The sequence below is a fragment of the Schistocerca nitens genome, chromosome 1, assembly GCF_023898315.1.
Source record: "Schistocerca nitens isolate TAMUIC-IGC-003100 chromosome 1, iqSchNite1.1, whole genome shotgun sequence".
Classification (NCBI taxonomy): domain Eukaryota; kingdom Metazoa; phylum Arthropoda; class Insecta; order Orthoptera; family Acrididae; genus Schistocerca; species Schistocerca nitens.
The window spans coordinates 151654340-151674938 of record NC_064614.1 but is presented as its reverse complement, the minus strand read 5'-3'; the positions used below and the strand labels follow the sequence as shown (position 1 = coordinate 151674938).

At 42.3% G+C, this 20599-nt stretch overlaps 1 protein-coding gene across 1 annotated transcript in view; it reads right to left on the bottom strand.

Moving 5' to 3' along the window:
- Positions 1-20599, bottom strand: part of LOC126230762 (caspase-like) — a 92174-nt gene that overhangs the window by 53393 nt on the left and 18182 nt on the right. Inside the window, exon 3 of the mRNA XM_049942410.1 lies at positions 17776-17954. Within this exon, the coding sequence (XP_049798367.1) occupies positions 17776-17954 (179 nt within the window). The remainder of the gene's footprint in view (positions 1-17775; positions 17955-20599) is intronic.

Sequence of the window (20599 nt, the reverse complement as noted above, 5' to 3'; positions counted from 1 at the left end):
ACTATCACTCAGAGGCAAAACGAGTCGTTAGAAAGTTTTGTAGATAGGATTAGAAAAGTTAATATTAACACCTATCAGTTGACAACTAGTGATGAAGCAAATAAAGTTATTTTACAAGAGGCAGAAAATAGAGCTCTGGATACATTTTTACGTGGGTTGCCTCCTGAAACGTCCCGTCGTGTCAGGGCAGAGTTTCCTAAAAATTTAGCGGAAGCTGTATCTGTGGCGACGGCTTTTGAAGAAATTGACATTGCCACCAGATACAAGGAGAAGCGAAATGTATTTTCAGCAGGAGTGCGATGTTTTAGGTGCGATCGACAGGGACATATAGCAAAAAACTGCAGACAACCTCAATGCACTAATTGTCAAAGAATAGGTCACACATTCAAGGAATGCTGGTCTAAGAAAGTTTTTGGAAATAGAAATCAGTTAAACTCAAACGGGAATGCCGGAGCCGCCGCCAGGCGTTCCCAATAAAATTTCATGCCATTAAGGCGAATGTGAAGGCGGAATGCTGGTTATCTGCTACCAGACAGGATAAAGAGGCAAGGATACTAGTGGATACAGGTGCAAACGTATCAATAGTAAGTAATGAATGTATTGGAGAAAAGAAATATGACCATCCAAGGTATAGATTGAGTGGAGTAGGAGGAGGTTCAGTGAAGTCATTAGGATGTACATCACTGATTTTCTATATTCACGGTGTACAATTTCAAGAAGATGTAGAAGTGGTAACAAAGGTAACTGACGGGTACGACGCGATCCTAGGGTTGGATTTCCTGAATAAACATCACGCTAAAATCGACCTCAGACAGCAAACTGTAGAACTTAGCGGAATAGTGTTTCAGCTAGGTGACACCGCTGCAAAGGGCCCTCTGCCGCAAGATTTCCCTAACCGGAAGGCGAAATCAACTATACTGCGTGCAACGTCCTTGAAGGTTGATTCACGGGATCAGATACCATCTGGCTCAGGAAAACTTTTCTGGATGACCGTTGACCCCGAAGTACCTACAGATACAGTGTGTCTAATAGAGCCTTTAGAGGAAAATGAGGAATTAGATGTATCACATTGTTTTGTACGTAGAAGTGTTGTATGGGTTCAAGACGTTGAGGGAGAAAGAAAAGTACCGGTACATATTGACAATTTCGGAGTGGAGGACAAATAGTTGCATAAGGGAATATTAGTAGCTACAGTCAGTACTTTTGAAGAAGAAGATTTCATTTGGTCTTTAATGATATTCTCTTAAAATTGAATCGAGCTTCACGCTGGGTGCCATTTTAACGAAATTCCTGGAATGAATGATTTGAAATTTCGTAGAAATAAAAAAAGGAAATAATAATTTTATTTCTTGCTTAAAAGTTAATTTGCCTTAGTGCGAACTTTGTTGTAGAACCACTCTCTTCATTACGTGTGGTAATAAAAAAACAAATTTTACTTTCTTAAGGATTACGTACATTTAAATGAAATTATTACGTGCACTCATATTAATTGGATAGTACTATCTGGATAAGAACTGAGTCTCTTAAATCATTCGGCCTTGGCATACACTTTCCAGAATGCAGTGGGTTTTTCTTTTTGTGAAATATTTTTACTGACTTTTATCCCGGCACTAGCCATAGAACACAAGAATATTTTAATTAACAGAAAATGTCTTAATTATTGCCAAGCCGACATTTATCACTGATCAAACCTACTACATTACGCATGTGATTTATAGATGACGTGGGCATGCTCATTTACATAAATAATTCACACTTTTAATGAATACTAATATATATTTAGCCCAAACAACAAGTCAACTCACATTAATTCGTACGCTTTGATTAAAGGCGGCAAAGTCCCGACAGATACAAAAGAAGTACATCTTAACTCTGCTGGATAACCACGATGCATACACAACCTTTAGTGCCCACAATGCGGGTTAATGAATCAGGCGCGTCTAATGGGCGCGAGCGTAGCTGCACATCGCGTCTGCTAGAGCGATCAAGGATTAACACTACCTCACTTCTTCCTCACTTCAGCTGCTCTGTCCACAACTGACCCTTCCTCACTCTAGCGGCTCTGTCCACACACTGACTCTTCCACACACTAGCTGCTCTGTCCACAACTGACCCTTCCTCACTCTAGCGGCTCTGTCCACACAACTAGCTGCTCTGTCCATACAACGACAGAGAGTCTCCACATGCCAAAGATAAACAACGGCACGACTATTACGATTATTAACATTTCTTTGTAAATCGATTTCTAGCAAATATCGCTGATACCGCAAATACTGACACTTTTACATTCACATAATAAATATAGAAATTTTCTATCCTAAATACAGAGAAATGTTACAAAAAAATATAATAAAAATAACAAACATATTTCATACCACATTCAGTAATATTAAGATATATATATATAACTTGCCCAGATCGGCGTATATGTTACAAATAAATTGTGAAAATGCCAGGGAACGTTACATTGCCCCCTGGCAGCATTTGGCAAAGAGGTTTTACACTTTGACACAATGGTGCCAGTAACGTTCTTTACACCTCTGTATGTTTTATGGAATGGCTCTTGTAATTAGCCCCAGGATTATATAAGTACATGGCTCCCCCATTTGGGCGTAGGCAATCAGGAAACCTGGGCAAAACTGTGCCGGAGCCCAGCCATCCCAGTTGGTTTATAGTCCATATTAACAGTTTTTCATTTGAAGTATTTTTGCAGTTTGTCACAAACGGGTTTACACAATTACACAATATCACTATTTTTCTTGTGATACACTACAAGGTCACTTGTCCTAGGATATATCAATTACGGACGTACATAGTACATGTTCAATGTTTATCAAAATGAAGTCATTAATATGTTATTCAGTTTATGTAAACATTTCAAAAGCCAATAATGTATTTGATGAGCGGTGGGGTGCGGCGCTCGGCGCGGCGCGCTGACTTCGTGTAGGTCACCGCCCCATCGTTGACAGCTACGGCGCGTACGGGCGTGGCTGTCTGGTCTGCTACGGGCTGCTGTGGCCGCTGCATAGCTGCTATAGCCGAACGCGTTGGATACCAGCTCGCCCGTGCGACGTCTTCTTGCGGTGCTCCAGGAAACATGCAACAAGTTCACAAACAGTATACTATCCGTATTTCCTGCTGTGGGAAAGAACGCACACAATTAGTGGTAGTTATTACTCAGTAGGCCTTCACTAGTCTGGTTCGCACAAGGTTTCATTGTCACAGTACACTTTTATGGGCACACAATATTTTCCACCGTCATGACTTGTCATTAGTCACACGCTCTTTCCTAGCGTCCCTTTACATACAAAAAGTTAAAATTTGACACTAGGTTTATCCACCGTCCGTTATCGGTTCACTGTTCGTGTTGTGCTAGTTCTTTATCAGTGACTGTCACTGTCTGTTTCTGCCGCACAATACTACACTTTTGTTAAAGTTTATTTATTTCTATTTACAATGTCCGCTGCTGAATTTGTTTGCAACAGCACATTCGTAACCTTTTACCAGAGTGTAAGATTTACGTACATACAATCAACGTCCTACGTAACCACAGTGAAGTCTCTGTAGGCGAAAATTTACTTGGACCGTATCTGGCTAGCTCTTTCTTATTGATTGAATCTGCACATGCTTCAATTGAAGCTTCTTTGTGAGTTTCTTTACGCTACATAAATTTACAACAAGGTTGCCTCCCGTGGTGCTCTCGGGTCACTACTGGGTGCATTATTTTGTGATAACACTAGTGAGATAATAAAGTTCTCAGGGCCTTATATTACTAATATTGTTCCGGGTTCAGATCTGTCAATCTGACAGCTACACATAGATACACATAATATAAAGGATTGTGCCAAGAAATATCTCAAATTAAACACAAATTAAAAGAGTACATAACACAAATATCCACACACATAAAAAAAGTCAATCATATTCTTATAACTATACACTCCTACACTAGTACACCTTATTAATATTCATTGTTTACAAAGGAACGGTGTCCGCATAGGACTATTAGTCTTTTACTGTAGGAATGCTTTTACATCCTTACGCGGATACAGTCCCCGTACTCTCCCTGAGTGGGGATCTGCTAAGAGATAGCTACACTCATGTGGCACACTTACTACTCTAAAAGGTCCATTATACACCAATTGCCACTTGCTATTCTGTTTCAAAGATGCCGAGGACTTAGGATGATTGCGTAAGAGCACCAAGTCCCCAACATTAAATGTTTGGTTATTCGTTACATGTCGATTATATTTTTCCGTCCTTTTCTGGGCGCACCTGGTAAGGTTGCATCCCGCTTTTCTTATCTTCTCTTCCTTAGGCTCAGGAATGACTGGGACCTTAGGCAAGGGTGCCAGCCACTCGTTCAGAGCTCGATTATTATTCATTAATATCTCATTTGGTGGATACCCCGTAGAAGCATGCGGGGTTGCGTTGTGAATTTCGACAAACTTATGTATCATATCTGGCCACCTTGTGTGCTTATATGCAATGTATAACCTGCAAAATTTATTTAACTCTCCAAATACTCTCTCTACTAAACTTGCTTGTGGGTGAAAGCGGGAAATTAGTATACGCTTTATATCTTGTTCATATAAATAGTTTTTCCAGGTATGGCCTGTAAAATATGAAGCATTATCCGATATTATCGCTTCAGGCTTACCTACTTGTATAAAATATTCTTTGCCTAACCATTTCACTATTCCACGAGCAGTGGCTGATTTAAGGCAGTATATTTTTAAATATTTTGAAAAGAGGTCATACACCGCTAAAATGTACTTCAATCCACCCCTGGCTCGTGGGTAGGGTCCTGCTATGTCTATAGATACTAATTGAAGTGGTCGATGAGGCACAATAGGATGCAGTTCAAACCTTGTGGACTTATTTTGAAACTTAGCCTTTTGGCACAGAGGACAAGTCCTGATAATGGTGCGAGTCTGCTGGCTTATCCCTTTAAAATAACAGAATTTGGATAAAATCCTTATTGTTTTGCCTATCCCAGCGTGACCCCATGCTAAATGCGTGTGCCACACTACAGCTGGGATAGCCTGTTGTGGTATACACACGACTCCGTGGTCATTTGACACTTGTTTTATAATACAGAATATTATCTACTATTTTGAAATTCTGAACACTTTTAAGATTGGTTCCTTCTTTAATTTTGCTAATTATATCTCCCCAGATCGGATCAGTTTCCTGCAATATAGACATATTCTTACACATGTGTAAAAAGTCCCTCCTATGTACTTTATCTTGTACCAAGAGTATTCGATATTCCTCCGATTGTTCTAAAATATTTGACATTGAGGATTGCCCTAGTGGAAGCCTCGACAAAGCGTCTGCCACAACATTATCTTGTCCCTTTAGGTACATGATTTTAATTTTATATTCCTGTAATGCTAACCTCCATCTTAGCAAGCGGGTATGGTATAATTTGCAAGTCATTAAATAGCTCAGAGCCTGGTGGTCACTGAATACTTTGACTTCCTTACCATAGATATAGTAGTTAAATTTCTTTACCGCCCAGACCACTGCAAGAGCCTCTAATTCGGTAGCAGAATATGCTCTCTCGCAGCTGCTTAGGTTGCCCATAACGCAGCATCTCCCTGTATGTAAGACATAACAAACTGTATTTTCTGGGTATGACTCCAAACGCTAGGCAAAATGTTTCTAAATCCCTTGATAAACACTACAGGGTGAACAGATTTCTTCTCCGTTGTAAAGATCTGAAACTGTCGGTTCCTAATCAGACTTTCTTCAATCACTACTTTGGAATGACATTTATTTGTTCCGCTTACATCGGTTGCCTGTCCTGTCTTGCAGTCACAATTGTGTACTGCTGTATTTATATGCCTATCATTGTTGGACTTGGCTGGCGTGACATACGCCAGCGCATCGTCTTGCCGCAAACTTAGCTCCATTTCGGCAAGACGGCGGTCCACACTCCGCTGCCACAGCGGAATGTCCTTTTGCACTATCCTTTTAAGATCTTGCACATCCGCAGTAGAATCCATCTCTCTGGCCTCAATTGCGGCGTGCACTTTCTCATCTAATTCCTTTATGAAGTTACGTTCTACTTTGTGCACATGTTCGATCACTTTGTTCTCAATTACGTGGGTTGTGTTAAGTTCTAGTTGTTCGACCCTATTAGTCAGGACACTGACTTCCTCTACGATATTGGCATTAGCCATTTGAATACTATTTAGTCCTTCGCTTAATGCTTGCACCGTTTTGGGCATGGTTTCATATTTTTGTTTCAAGTTAACAATGTCACTTTGCATAACTTCTAAAGCTTGCATCAACTGCAAGTCCCTCTCATGCATGCGTCGGTCACGCTCTGCTTGTTTGGCATCACGTTCTTTATCACGCTCTGCTTGTTTACATGCAAATTCAGCTACCAATCTCTGGTCACGCTTTGCTTGTTCGGCATCACGTTCTTTATCACGCTCTGCTTGCATTTGTACAAATTCAGCTTGGAAAGTGATCATGCGCTCAAACATATCTTTTAATGATTGCACTTCTGACATCACACCACTCTCTGGTCCGTGCCCAGTGCTTGCGGATGGCTCACTATTTACGCTATCAACTGAATCACTGGGTGGCAGTGGCAACATTTCTTGCCCTTCTGCCCCCAGATTCTCACATTGTACTTCCTGAGCTACGTCACTAACATTACTTTGTGTCCCATTTTCTAACTCGGTATCACTATTAACTAACTGTTGCTCATTATCCATGTTGATATCTTTCTGACTACGCAATCTAACCATAGTAAACAAAAGAAATAAAATCTGAACTAAGTATCCTAACACTTCAGGTTTCACTCACATAAGCACACAAGAAATGGACATTACCCAATACATACGTACTATATACTACAATGACTAACTACTTAAATGTCCTGTTATTTTAAAACAAAGTACTAACAACAAGCACACCACTAATGATCCGAGGACACTGCACGGAGGCTACTTTACTACCTACAGGACAACTACACTGTAGCTTTACCTTTTGGTGATCTATCTTGGGTGCTGCTGCCCCCTGATATTGTGGAAGGTTATTAATTTTTCAAAATAATGAGCTCTCTGCTTCAGCTCCGGATACATAGTGTTCTCATGCAAAAAATCATACACAGGTATTACCACACAATATTGGTTAAGCAATACATACAGTAAATGACAAAATTATTAAATGTCCTGCAACAAAGTTCGACTATATTAATTCCCTAGGTATCTCAAGGGTATTTCGTGGCCACTGCATATTCGAGCCCCACGCTGGGCGCCATTTTAATGATATTCTCTTAAAATTGAATCGAGCTTCACGCTGGGTGCCATTTTAACGAAATTCCTGGAATGAATGATTTGAAATTTCGTAGAAATAAAAAAAGGAAATAATAATTTTATTTCTTGCTTAAAAGTTAATTTGCCTTAGTGCGAACTTTGTTGTAGAACCACTCTCTTCATTACGTGTGGTAATAAAAAAACAAATTTTACTTTCTTAAGGATTACGTACATTTAAATGAAATTATTACGTGCACTCATATTAATTGGATAGTACTATCTGGATAAGAACTGAGTCTCTTAAATCATTCGGCCTTGGCATACACTTTCCAGAATGCAGTGGGTTTTTCTTTTTGTGAAATATTTTTACTGACTTTTATCCCGGCACTAGCCATAGAACACAAGAATATTTTAATTAACAGAAAATGTCTTAATTATTGCCAAGCCGACATTTATCACTGATCAAACCTACTACATTACGCATGTGATTTATAGATGACGTGGGCATGCTCATTTACATAAATAATTCACACTTTTAATGAATACTAATATATATTTAGCCCAAACAACAAGTCAACTCACATTAATTCGTACGCTTTGATTAAAGGCGGCAAAGTCCCGACAGATACAAAAGAAGTACATCTTAACTCTGCTGGATAACCACGATGCATACACAACCTTTAGTGCCCACAATGCGGGTTAATGAATCAGGCGCGTCTAATGGGCGCGAGCGTAGCTGCACATCGCGTCTGCTAGAGCGATCAAGGATTAACACTACCTCACTTCTTCCTCACTTCAGCTGCTCTGTCCACAACTGACCCTTCCTCACTCTAGCGGCTCTGTCCACACACTGACTCTTCCACACACTAGCTGCTCTGTCCACAACTGACCCTTCCTCACTCTAGCGGCTCTGTCCACACAACTAGCTGCTCTGTCCATACAACGACAGAGAGTCTCCACATGCCAAAGATAAACAACGGCACGACTATTACGATTATTAACATTTCTTTGTAAATCGATTTCTAGCAAATATCGCTGATACCGCAAATACTGACACTTTTACATTCACATACTAAATATAGAAATTTTCTATCCTAAATACAGAGAAATGTTACAAAAAAATATAATAAAAATAACAAACATATTTCATACCACATTCAGTAATATTAAGATATATATATATATATATATATATATATATATATATATAACTTGCCCAGATCGGCGTATATGTTACAAATAAATTGTGAAAATGCCAGGGAACGTTACAGGTCAGATATTAACGATGGTCAGAAACCAGACGCCTATAAAACCGCATTACGCCAGAAGATTGATCATTTGAAAGGAAATGATAGAGACACGATAGAAGCAGTTTTAGTTGAGTTTCAAGATTTATTTAATGCAGAAGGTCCACTGCCAGCAACAGATACCACACAGCATAGGATCCCAACAGGAAATAGCCCCCCCGTTTATAGGAAGCCTTATAGAGTTGCGCATCACTTACAGCCAGTACTGGATGAATTTATAGAACAGCATCTAAAAGATGGAATTATAGAATATTCTGATTCTCCTTATAATTCAAATATTGTAATTATTCCAAAGAAGTCTCCCGACGGTACGAAACGATATAGATTTTGTTGTGACTACAGACACCTTAACAAACAAACTATCTCAGATGTTTATCCTCTTCCAAACATTACAGATATCATTGACAGTTTGGGTAACAGTAAATACTTTTCAACAATCGATCTACGTAGCGGATATCATCAATTGGAAGTTGCACCTGAAGATAGGCATAAAACAGCATTTTCTACCCCTGGAGGCCATTGGCAATTTAAAAGAATGCCTTTCGGTTTGAAAAATGCACCAGCAACTTTTCAAAGACTGCTCGATGGAGTATTGCGAGGACTCAAAACTCAGCAATGTTGTGTATACCTAGACGATATTATTGTATTCTCCAAAGACATTAATGAACATGCTGTGCGTCTGCGTAATGTTTTTCAGAGACTTAGAAAAGCTAAATTAACATTAAATATGGAAAAATGTACTTTTGCATTGACAGAGGTTACATACCTAGGGCATGTCATTAGTGAAAAAGGAATTAAAACAGATCCTCGATTAATTTCGGCAGTTAAGGACTTCCCAACACCACAACGCGTTAAGGAAGTACAAAGTTTCATTGGTCTCGCATCGTACTACCGGAAATATGTTCAAAATTTTGCTGAAATTGCCCGACCCTTAACCCAATTATTAAAAAAGGGTGCAAAATTTCATTGGTCTGAAGGTTGTGAATCAGCATTTCAAACCCTTAAAGATAAGTTAACACACAGTCCAGTATTAGCCTACCCAGATTATAATAAAGAATTTATTTTATCCTGTGACGCAAGTGGTCATTCAGTAGGAGTTGTTTTGAGTCAGAATATTAATGGCGCGGAACACCCCATAGCCTACGCCTCGAGACAACTAACAACAGCAGAAAGAAATTATTCCACAACGGAGAAAGAATTGTTAAGTGTTATTTATGGTATCAAATACTTTAAATGCTACTTGTACGGTAGGAAATTCAAGGTCATTACAGACCACGCAGCTTTAAAATGGTTGCTTGGATTAAAGGATCCATCTAGTCGTCTCACGCGCTGGGCCCTATGTCTTTCCGAAATGGATTTCGAAGTTATCCATAAACCAGGCAAAAAACACACAAATGCAGATTGTCTAAGTCGGAAAATAGCACTTTTGGAAGCAACAGGCCGAGATACTGAGGACTGGAGAAAGGCACAAGATGAGGATACAGAATGCAAAAAATACGCAACTCAAAAACAATTTTGCTTTGAAGATGGTGTATTATGCCGTAAAACAAAACTTGGACCGCGAATTGTTGTTCCCCAACACCTTAGACAAGAAATAATGGCAGAGGCCCACGATCATATCCTTGCAGGACACGGTGGACAGCGGACAACCGAAAGACGTGTAGCAGAGCGATTTTGGTGGCAAACCAGAAAGCAGGATGTTGCGCAGTACGTTCGTAATTGCATTGCGTGCGCACAACGAGCTGAACTTTCTCGTTCAAAAATACCCTTACAGAGGCTCCCCGAGGCTTCATGTCCATTTCAAATCTGCGGAATCGATCTCTACGGGCCATTTCATAAAACACCTGCTGGTAATAAGTATGTTCTTACAATTATAGATCACTTTTCACGCTATCTAGCTATGGTGAGTCTCCCAGATCAGCAAGCAAATACAGTTGCCCAAGCTTTAGTTAACAACTGGATACTTAAATTTGGCGTACCTGAAGCTATTATCACAGATCAGGGATCTAATTTTATGTCGGAATTAATGAAACAGCTATGCCACTTACTAAAAATACGCAAATTACGCACAACTCCGTTACACCCTCAGTGCAACGGGCGCACAGAAAGAGTTCATCGGACAATTGGCAAGATGCTTAGTTATTATATTAACGAACAACATTCTAATTGGGATACGTATTTACCAATAATCGTGTCGGTATACAACGCCAAAACGCATGAAGCAACTGGCATGTCACCTTATGAAGTGGTCTATGGCAGAAAAATGCCGTCCCCTTTTGATGTAATCAGGCAGAAAAACGGAAAAGTCGGAGAAACAGTAAGAGATTTCAGTCGAATGATGAAGGATGTATGGAAAAAGGTTCAAAAATCTAATACAAAGGCTTTGGAACGACAGGAAAGATTAGGTAATGCCCAAGGTAAATATCCAAATTACAAAATCGGTCAGTGGGTTATGCTTTCAACTCCTTATATTGCGAGAGGAAAAACGAAGAAATTTGTAACAAACTACAGAGGTCCTTATCAAATTATTGAGATCACGTCACCAGTCAACGTTAAATTGCAACTGCCCACCCGAACTACCATTGTCCATGCAAGTCGTTTAAAACCTTTTAAGGGCGCTCCAGAAGTAATTCCTTCAACAATAGTGTCTGCTTTTCCGAAGGGTGGAGGAAGTTCCCGTAAAGGAAAAAGAGTGGCCACGCCAGCACAACATACAGACATGGCACCATACAATCTTCGACCAAGAGTACGAATGTCCTAGTTGAATCTTAGTAGACTGTAGTATACATATGTAAATAATTAATAAATGATAAGGGTTTATTTTTTAAGAAAGAAAAGTTGAACGTAGAGACATGTAGATCTTGTAATTAACAATGTATTCCTTCTTTTCTTTGTTTTTGTTTTTACTAGGTTGGTAGGTTCATAACCATGTTGTTTGCTTTTTTCAGAAAACGCCATGCAAGCATTTCCTACATAAAACCTATCCTACGTCAATGACTCCCTTGACAGTTCCCTTCTGAAGCCATTAGATATGTTCATAAACTCACAGCAAGGCAAAATTGATGGCAATGTTATGATGCTACATGTTTTAAAGTTAAAAAGTGAAAACAAAAGTAAAAGTATAAATTTAGGAACGGGTATATCTGGAACCTTTGTGTTGGTGTTTCTGCTTTGTACAGTTTTCTTTTATTTAAGACGAAAAAATAAGCCAAATAATAATATACCACTTCATCAAATCGCTGTTAATTGGCTACCACACTCTTAACTGGCGTACTTCAGTAGTTACTTTTGAGCATTAGTGTATTAATTTTGTTTATTGTACTTCATTCTTTATTAAACAGTCTCATGTTAAAATAAACAATACTGTAGAATAGATATTCTTGCATTAGTATAGGGTACATTAAACAGGTGTTGCTATGTTACTTTCTAAGTGAATAATCTATTTTTGTTCATCCATTGTCATAAAGATTTGTTACAGTTATTACAACCATTTTTGTGTGAACTATGTGATTTATGAGCGTACAGTGCTTTAGTAAAGTGATAAAGTATTTTCCACATACTTAATATGAAGCGTGTGTAATCTTTTAAGTCGAGAGTTTTCATTGCTTGTGTTAGTGCTTTTGCCGTGTGAAGAGTGGAGGAATGTTGAGTGGTAAATTCGAGGGCGAATTTCTCCGAAGGGTGGAGGAATGTTGAGTGGTACTTAAGTAAATAAATTAGTGAAATCAAAGTGAACTAGAAATTAGAATATAGATGAAAAACTTGGTTTAGTTTAGAGAGTTACATACTCGCAAACAGCGGGCCGAGCAGCAGAACAGAAGAGACAATGACCGTGGAGTCAGCAACTTCCACATAAGCGGGCGCTGTCGATTCAGCCGTCAGGGCATCGCCCGACCGGCTCACGTGTTTCTCAGTTGTCGTATGTGAGCAAAGGCCCTCGCCTACATCCCAAGAGCCAATGACCGACGTTAAGAAGATTCTTCGAGAAGCTTTTCAACGTGACAGAAGAGGCAATGACCGGCTCACGTGTTTCTCAGTCGTCACATGTGATCAAAGGCCCTCACCTACATTCCAAGAGCCAACGACCGACGTTAAGAAGATTCTTCGAGAAGCTTTTCAACGTGACAGACGAGGCAATGACCGTGAAGTCGTTCACCTCCAGTAAACTGAAGTGAATAAATACGCGAGACGCAGTGGGCCAGAGGGATGAAGTCAGATGAAGACGGAGACGGAGACGGAGACGGAGACGGAGACGGAGACGAAGACGGAGACGGAGAGAAGAGACGAAGAAGACGAAGAAGTTTTCAGTCAGTTTCGGTGCTGAAGACCGTCATGCAAGAAGAGACTGCATCATGCACAGACGCACTAAGTCCGCCGCTGTAATGGAATAGCAAGCAGCAGCCGCGGCGCCAGAAGACAGAAGTTAAAAGGTATTTGAAGTCTGGTTTTTACATACCCGGGTGACTCGTGAGGACGGGAAGGAGACGGCCTCACATCAGCAGTCACCTGTGAGCTGGGATGAAGACCTGACAGCCGAAGACTGGCAAGCGGGAGTCCGTGGTTCGAGTCCGGGACACTGGCCTTCCCCCCCCGCGCCGCTCCGCTGGTCGACGCACAACACACGCGGCCGCATAGAGAAGAGAAACACTGGGACGCCACACCCAAGGTATCATCCGACGCACGACTTCGCTCGCAATAATTAAACCGGCCACCTCGCGCTGCGCGTCTCCCGTCAGCTGGGCGAGACTGCGACACGAGATACACACCGCTACGCGTAATCAGACGCCGCCGCCGCCGTCGCCGCCGCCGCCGCTGCCGCAGCAGAAGACTTCACAAACGACACAGCTGCCGTTCTCCGAACCAGAACATCCCGTAAGATACAGTTGTACAAATCTTCAATAAAAGTTATCTTATGTAAAAATGATGTTTCATTCGACCTCATACCCGAGCCAAGGAAGAACCCACCCTGCCCACATGTTGTTAAGAGAGAAAAGTTAATTTATTTAATATTTTCACCCTGACAGAATGCTTTAGAATGCTCATCCTGACAATTGACTTGCATCAAAAGAGAAAACCCAGTTACATTTAGTGACAGAAGTGTCACATTTAGTAACACAATTGTTACATTTGATGTCAGAAGCCGTTTCAGTTGTTACACAGAGCATGATCTTGGAGCCGCGAATATTCGGTTTGACCGTCGACCCGGAAGCATGGCAGGGATATCCCCATGATTTTTTGCGTTTAGGGTTATAATAATGAACCCATTTTTCGTCCCCGATCACAATGCGATGCAGAAATCCCTTCCGTTTTTCCCTCTGAAGCAATTGTTCACAAACACACAAACGCCGTTCAATGTCTCTTGATTTCAGATCTCATGGGACCCAAGTTCTTTCTTTCTCAATCATGCCCATAGCCTTGAGACGTTTTGAAATGGTCTTCTGTGCCACTCGCACTAATCGTGCCAATTCTTGTTGAGTTTGACACGAGTCTTCACTCAGCAATGTCTCCAATTCTGCATCTTCGAAAATATTCTCTCTTCCACCCCTCTGCTGGTCTACGACGTTAAAATCACCGTTCTTGAAGCGTTGAAACTACTCACGACACGTTCTTTCACTATTAGCGTCCTTACCATGCGTACTTGAGAGCATTCGATGAGACTCAGTCGCTGTTTATCCATATTGAAACAAAGCAGTAACACCTCCCTCAAGTGACGAGAATTAGGCTCGTAATCTGACATTTTCAATCAAGAACAACTTTATGACGCAGACACAAATCGACTAATGTTTGAATGAAATTATGTTGATCGAGGTCCAAGCTAACTGCCTGACCTCTGCGATCTGTTTCTTTCGACCGCTACTTACCGTTTTCGCCACCTATCGGCAAACGGCGGAAGCAAAGTTGTACAACTTTATAGTTCTTTTGACGACACTATGAACTGGATGGAGAGTGACGCTTTATAAATGAAAAGTGGAAAGTTCCCCCATGCTAAAAATGGATCCATCTAATATATTAAAAATGTAAGTTATTATTTTTGTTAATGTAAAAAAAAATAATTATTTGTGACCTAACAAGCCGGCCGGAGTGGTTGAGCGGTTCTAGGCGTTACAGTCTGGAACCGCGCGACCGCTACGGTCGCAGGTTCGAATCCTGCCTCGGGCATGGATGTGTGTGATGTCCTTAGGTTAGTTAGGTTTAAGTAGTTCTAAGTTCTAGGGGACTGATGTCCTCAGAAGTTAAATCCCATAGTGCTCAGAGCCATTTGAAACTTTTTTTTTTTTTTTGACCTAACAAGAATTTCTTTCATTATAATCTGTATAGCTCATACTCTACGGAATCGAACAGAAGCTGTTGAAGTTTGATTTGCCGAATAATTTCCATCAGAGACAATTGCGAAGGTTTTTTCTAAACACTTTATCGCTTTTGTAGTCAGTACCAATACCAACTAATGCGGGCTGCATCGTGTCCTGGTTAGCTTGAAGAAATAAATGTTTTCTCAATCCAAGAAAATCAAGACAAGCTGCTCCTTTATGGAGAATGCTGAAAAAAGCAAAGGCAACAGTTGAGTAGTACGCGGAACGGTACCCTGACAGTCGGTGTCCATTAAGAATAGCTGTTCCTAGAACGTGCAAAAAGATTGTTATTGGAAGAGTACTGGAATACCATGCATTGGGGAAGAGCAAGCTTGTTAAGACCGGAGCGAACGAAATAGATTTTCTTGCTGCTGTTTCTCATTTCCACGTGTTAGCCCCAGAGGAATTGCGTGTTCCTCTCCAATTCCTCTGGAATACGTTAGACCAGTGTTGTTCGCTTTTTGCACGCAGACAGCTTCCATCCATGTTATGTGCCGCTTCACCTGCATATTAACCAAGAGGTTTGCAAAGGAAACGTGGAATTCTCTTACTCGGTGCTGATCCGACATCGAGACGATAGGTTTTTTCTTCAAGGAATTCTATTTCCCTATAGAGGTACCATCACAAATCGCGGAAAGTTGAATACAAGAACTATGCGTCATTGCGCTGCTGAGTATACGCATTGGCTAAGGCAGGCGGAACACCGGAGACAGAAGGTTTTAGTGCGCGAATGATTGATCTTTACTTCATTTAGGAAGTCTTAGTGGGTGAAAGATACCCATAACTCTAAATACTGCAATTTTTCCAGAACTTCTAATCAAATTTTGGAGAGTAAACGCCGTTCATGTCGTAACTTTGAAAACTCTAATAAGAGCAGTAGAAATTAGGTAGTTCCACTTGAAAAACCGAAAATCATACCAATATCGCTGGAACTGATAATACTATGAAAAATTACTCTACATGATTCAAGTAGTTTTTCACAGTTCGTAGATGCAAGTAGTATTACGATACCTTAAAGAGTTCATAAGGTATCTGAGGTGAACAGCTTAGCTGCAAACCAATGAAGTGTTGTTGTGCAATAATGAGAATTATTAGCCTATTTGAAGCATCTGGTACACTTCATTCTGCCCTCGTAGACTTGCATATTTAATAATCAGCACTGAAACCGACAGAAATCTGTCAGAATATTTGTACTCGAATGAGAAATTAATGTTTTATGAATTTCACACTGAATAATAGAACACAATTTTTTAACTATTTATTTTCTAAATTGTCAGAACTGCCACCTATTCCCCCCTGAAATATTAATTACGTTTCCCACAAATACCTTAAATCCGTCATATCGTAGCCGTGAAACAAGCTGTGATGAGTATGAATGAATTCAAAACCCTGAATCAAAAAGTCTCACAGAATAGTCGAGTGCTATTTGGAAAATAAGGTCCGACCTGGCGCGAAATGGAAATGACAGTGAAAATCCGATGAAGCTTTGCATAGATGTGTTGGGCAGTGTCTATAGGATGCCGGTCGACAGCATCGTGTCTACATCTGCATCTAAATCTACGTGACTACTCTGCTATTCACAATAAAGTGCGCCACGTGGAGTGGCTGCGCGGTTTGAGGCACTGTGTCAGGGATTGCGCGACCCCTCCCGCCGGAGGTTCGAGTCCTCCATCGGGCATGGGCGTGTGTGTATTGTTCTTAGCATAAGTTAGTTTAAGTTAGTTTAACTAGTGTGTAAGTCTAGGGACTGATGACCTAAGCAGTTTGGTCCCTTCGGAAATCACACACATCTGAACAATAAAGTGCCTGGCAGGGGATTCAGTGAACCACGTTCAAGCTGTCTCGCAACCGTTCCACTCTCGGACGCCGCGCCGGAAAATCGAGCACTTAAATTTTTCTGTGCAGGCCCTGATTTCTCTTATTTTATCGTGTTGGTCATGTCTCCCTATGTTGGTGGGTGCCAACAGAATGTTTTTGCAATCGGAGGATAAAACTGGAGATTGAAATTTCATGAGAAGATCCCGTCGCAACGAAAAACGCCTTTTGTTTAATGATTGCGGTTCCAATTTATGTATCATGTTTGTGGCACCATCTCCCCTGTTTCGCGATAATGCAAAACGAGCTGCCCTACTTCATACTTTTTCGATGTCATCCGTCAATCCCACCTTATGCAGATCCCACACCGCACAGCAATACTCCAGAATAGGGCGGACAAGCGTGGAGTAAGCAGTCTCTTTAGTAGACCTGTTGCACATTCTAAGTGGCGGACAATGAGCACGAATAGACATCCAGAAAATAGTGTCTCCCGCCAAGTAAGAGGGCCTGATGAGGGATTTCGCCTGATGTCATACAACCCACATAACACAACTGTCTTACGTTTCCTTCTTCATGGTAATTCTCAGTCGCACGCAGCAGGGGCAGCGAAAATGCTCCTGCAGCCTTTTCGGTGGGAAGTGTTTGATCGCCCATAATACAGCGCGTAATTGGTCCCCCCCCCCCCCCCCCCGAGTTTCATTTCTTCTGAAATAGACCGTTGGCTATGAGACAAGATTATGGCACAGACAACGACCTGTAGACCAACGTAGAGAATTGGCGGAAAGCACAAGCGGCCGCCTTCAGTGACTAGGGTGTCGAAAAGATGGTACAACGCTACGACATATGTCTAAGAAGGAGCTCCAACTACGTAGAGAAATAGCTAGAAGGTGTCACTAACTGTGGCAAATAAAACATTTTTGATTTTCACAATAGTTTCCATTTCGCAACCGATTGGATATTACTTTCGGAAAAACCCTCGAAAATCTAAGTGTATAGACAGAATGCTCTCGACTTGTTTGGACGACGTACCTGTATGAAGAAGAGCTTGGGTTTCCCGTCGAGGCTCGGGCAGCGCCTGGGAGCGAACGGCTGCCACAGCTCGCTGACGTGGTACTCGCGGTCCCTGGCGCTCAGCTGCCCGTCCCTCCCGCAATGGGAGAGCACCGCCACTGCAACGCAGTCGCGACTGTCGTGGTTCTGCTCCGCCACTGCAACCACAAAACATTTTCGCTTGGATTGCTCGCAACCGCTCACTGAACGTATATCTTTACTTATTAACCTTTTTAGTCGATTGAGGAAATTTCGCATACAGCCAAGTATTCACTGCCACAGAAAAAGTAAGTGAAACAGCCAGAAGACACAGTCGTATGTCATTGTAACCTGATACACCGTCAATATGTAGCTGATTACAGTTGCAGTTGTCTGCGACGTAGAACGGCTACCAGAGTGTATTGTTGTTGCTTGTTTTCAGTGTTGTTACCAAGCCTGATGGGGTACATTAGGCGTCAGATGTTGCATGGTCACTGTGAAGGGCACAAAGATACTGCATACTCGTGTGAAACAGCGTTATCAGCATCTGGTAGAGTTTGAATTGGACCTCCTTGTCGGTCTCCTTCTGGCTGGGTGGTCTAATTGTGCAGTATCCAGATTTGTGGGGCATTCGGATGTGACAGTAGTCCGATGTTGAACTGCATCAGAAGTTGGGAGCAACTTACTCAAGGATGCCAGACTATTACGAGGAAGGCACACCGTTTGTGCACTAGGCCCATCATAAGCCCCTTCACGTCTGCCCCTGTCTTTCGACTCTACTGGACTCACTGTAATCGGAGCGGGTGACGTGGTCAGGGTTGTAGAAGAAGGTGGCTGCTTTTAGCAATCTCCCTCTTTATTGTTGGTTCTTCCAATACATTTTCCGGTAGCTCAGTCCCACCGCTCATGTCGTGGTGGAGACGTGCTGAAGCGCGCAGCCCGGGAACGCGACGCCGTGCTCGGTCAGCGGCTGTGTAGGCGGTAGGAGGTTAGCAGCATGAGGCCCGGCCTAGATCGCCTCTTGCAGACGCTGTGGCTCGTGACGACGCCAGGAGTCGCCGGTGCAGCAGTGGGCAACGCCCTCTGCCGGCCGGTCCTCGGGGACAGTGTCACTGATGACGACGACGTAACGGCGACCGAACGCCCAATCAGTCGAACCGATGCCGACGCCCACCTCTGATGCCCTTAAATAGTGCAGACCGCTGCTGAATCCGCCGGTTACGCGGCGCTGTATTTATTAAAACGTTCTCAATTACTTGGCTAACACAACCGCGTCACACGCGACCCGCGCCTGCGTAATTCTGTTAACGCTGCATTCTGGCTGTTGATGACTGCCACGCACGTACACACATACCGACGCTCGTTGCAAAACTGTCACCTGCATAACGCGCCGGCCAGCCTTCGTTCGCCGTCTGCCGTGAGGCTGGCACATCGCGCACTGAAACACACTAAATCACAATTTCGCTCCATATTTCCTAAAAATAACCCCTTATCCTCTACATAATATTCTGCACCATGGCCCACGATTGGTTGGAGACTTGGGAGTAAGCTGCCGTTAACACTACAACAAAAACAGCTGGGCTTCGAGTGGTACCATGGTCAGGAGACATGGTCTGCTGATAAATGACGACACGTCGTCTTAAATGATGAATCACGGTTCTGCACTACCCCACATGACCATTGATGGTGAGGATGATCGCAACTTGGGGAGACGTCCCATTCTTCCAGTGCTCTGGAGTGGCACAGCTCTGTTACTCCTGGCGCTATGGTGTGGTGAACGATCGAGTAAGATTTCAGGTCACGGTTGGTTGTGCTACAGGAAACACCACCGCAGCTCACGGACGTCCTACGGCTTCATATGTTACCTCTCATGCGACAGTATGTTGGTGCCGTTTTTCAACAGGACAATGCTCGTGCACACATGACACGTCTCTCTGAACTGTCTGTGTGATGCTGAGACCCGTGACCACCATGATCCCCAGATCTGACTCCGGTAGATGATATGTGGGATCAGGTCGGACAGCGCCTCTGTGCCAGCGGCAGTATCCACGATATTATGAACTGCAAATTCAGTCAAGACCCTAAGGTGTCGACAGGAGTTGATATACATCAAAGGGGACAGTTGGAAATGTGTGCCCCGATCGGGACTCGAACCCGGTATCTCCTGCTTACCTGGCAGTCGCTCTATCCATCTGGGCCACCGAGAGCACAGAGGATAATGCGACTGCAGGGATTTATCCCTTGCACACTCGCCGTGAGACCCAAACTCCCAACTTAATGTCCACACACCACATTCGTAGTGCCCCTCCCCATTACACTCATTACTCGCGGCATACAATCTTACCGTCCCCTGTAAGAGTTCGGGCAATGCACGTGCATCCAGCACAGAAGAAAAAGGTCAATGGCCGGTTAGCGTTAACTGTATGAAGATGGTATCTGTTCTTTCGGACATGTCTGAAAGAATAGACACCATCTTCATATATCATGAACTAGTTTCAACAATTTTTGGCCAGCTTGCCTCAGGACAGGATACAACGAATTTCTGACGCCCTTCCGAACCGAATCAGTGCATGCATCGAGACCACATGCGGTGCAACGTCATACTGGTAAGTGAGTTCGTACTGTCAAGTCCGCGTAAACTTGAATTTGTAATCACTGAAATAGCATCACATACCATCTCAATCCTTCATTTCGTTACCTGTTCCCCATCTGGATGCTTCACCTTTTCTGTCCGGTAACGCAAAAACTAAATCATGTGATAATACAACATTTAAATTTACATGATGTAGGAAACAGAAAAAAATGAAAATTTTGAACATAGTAT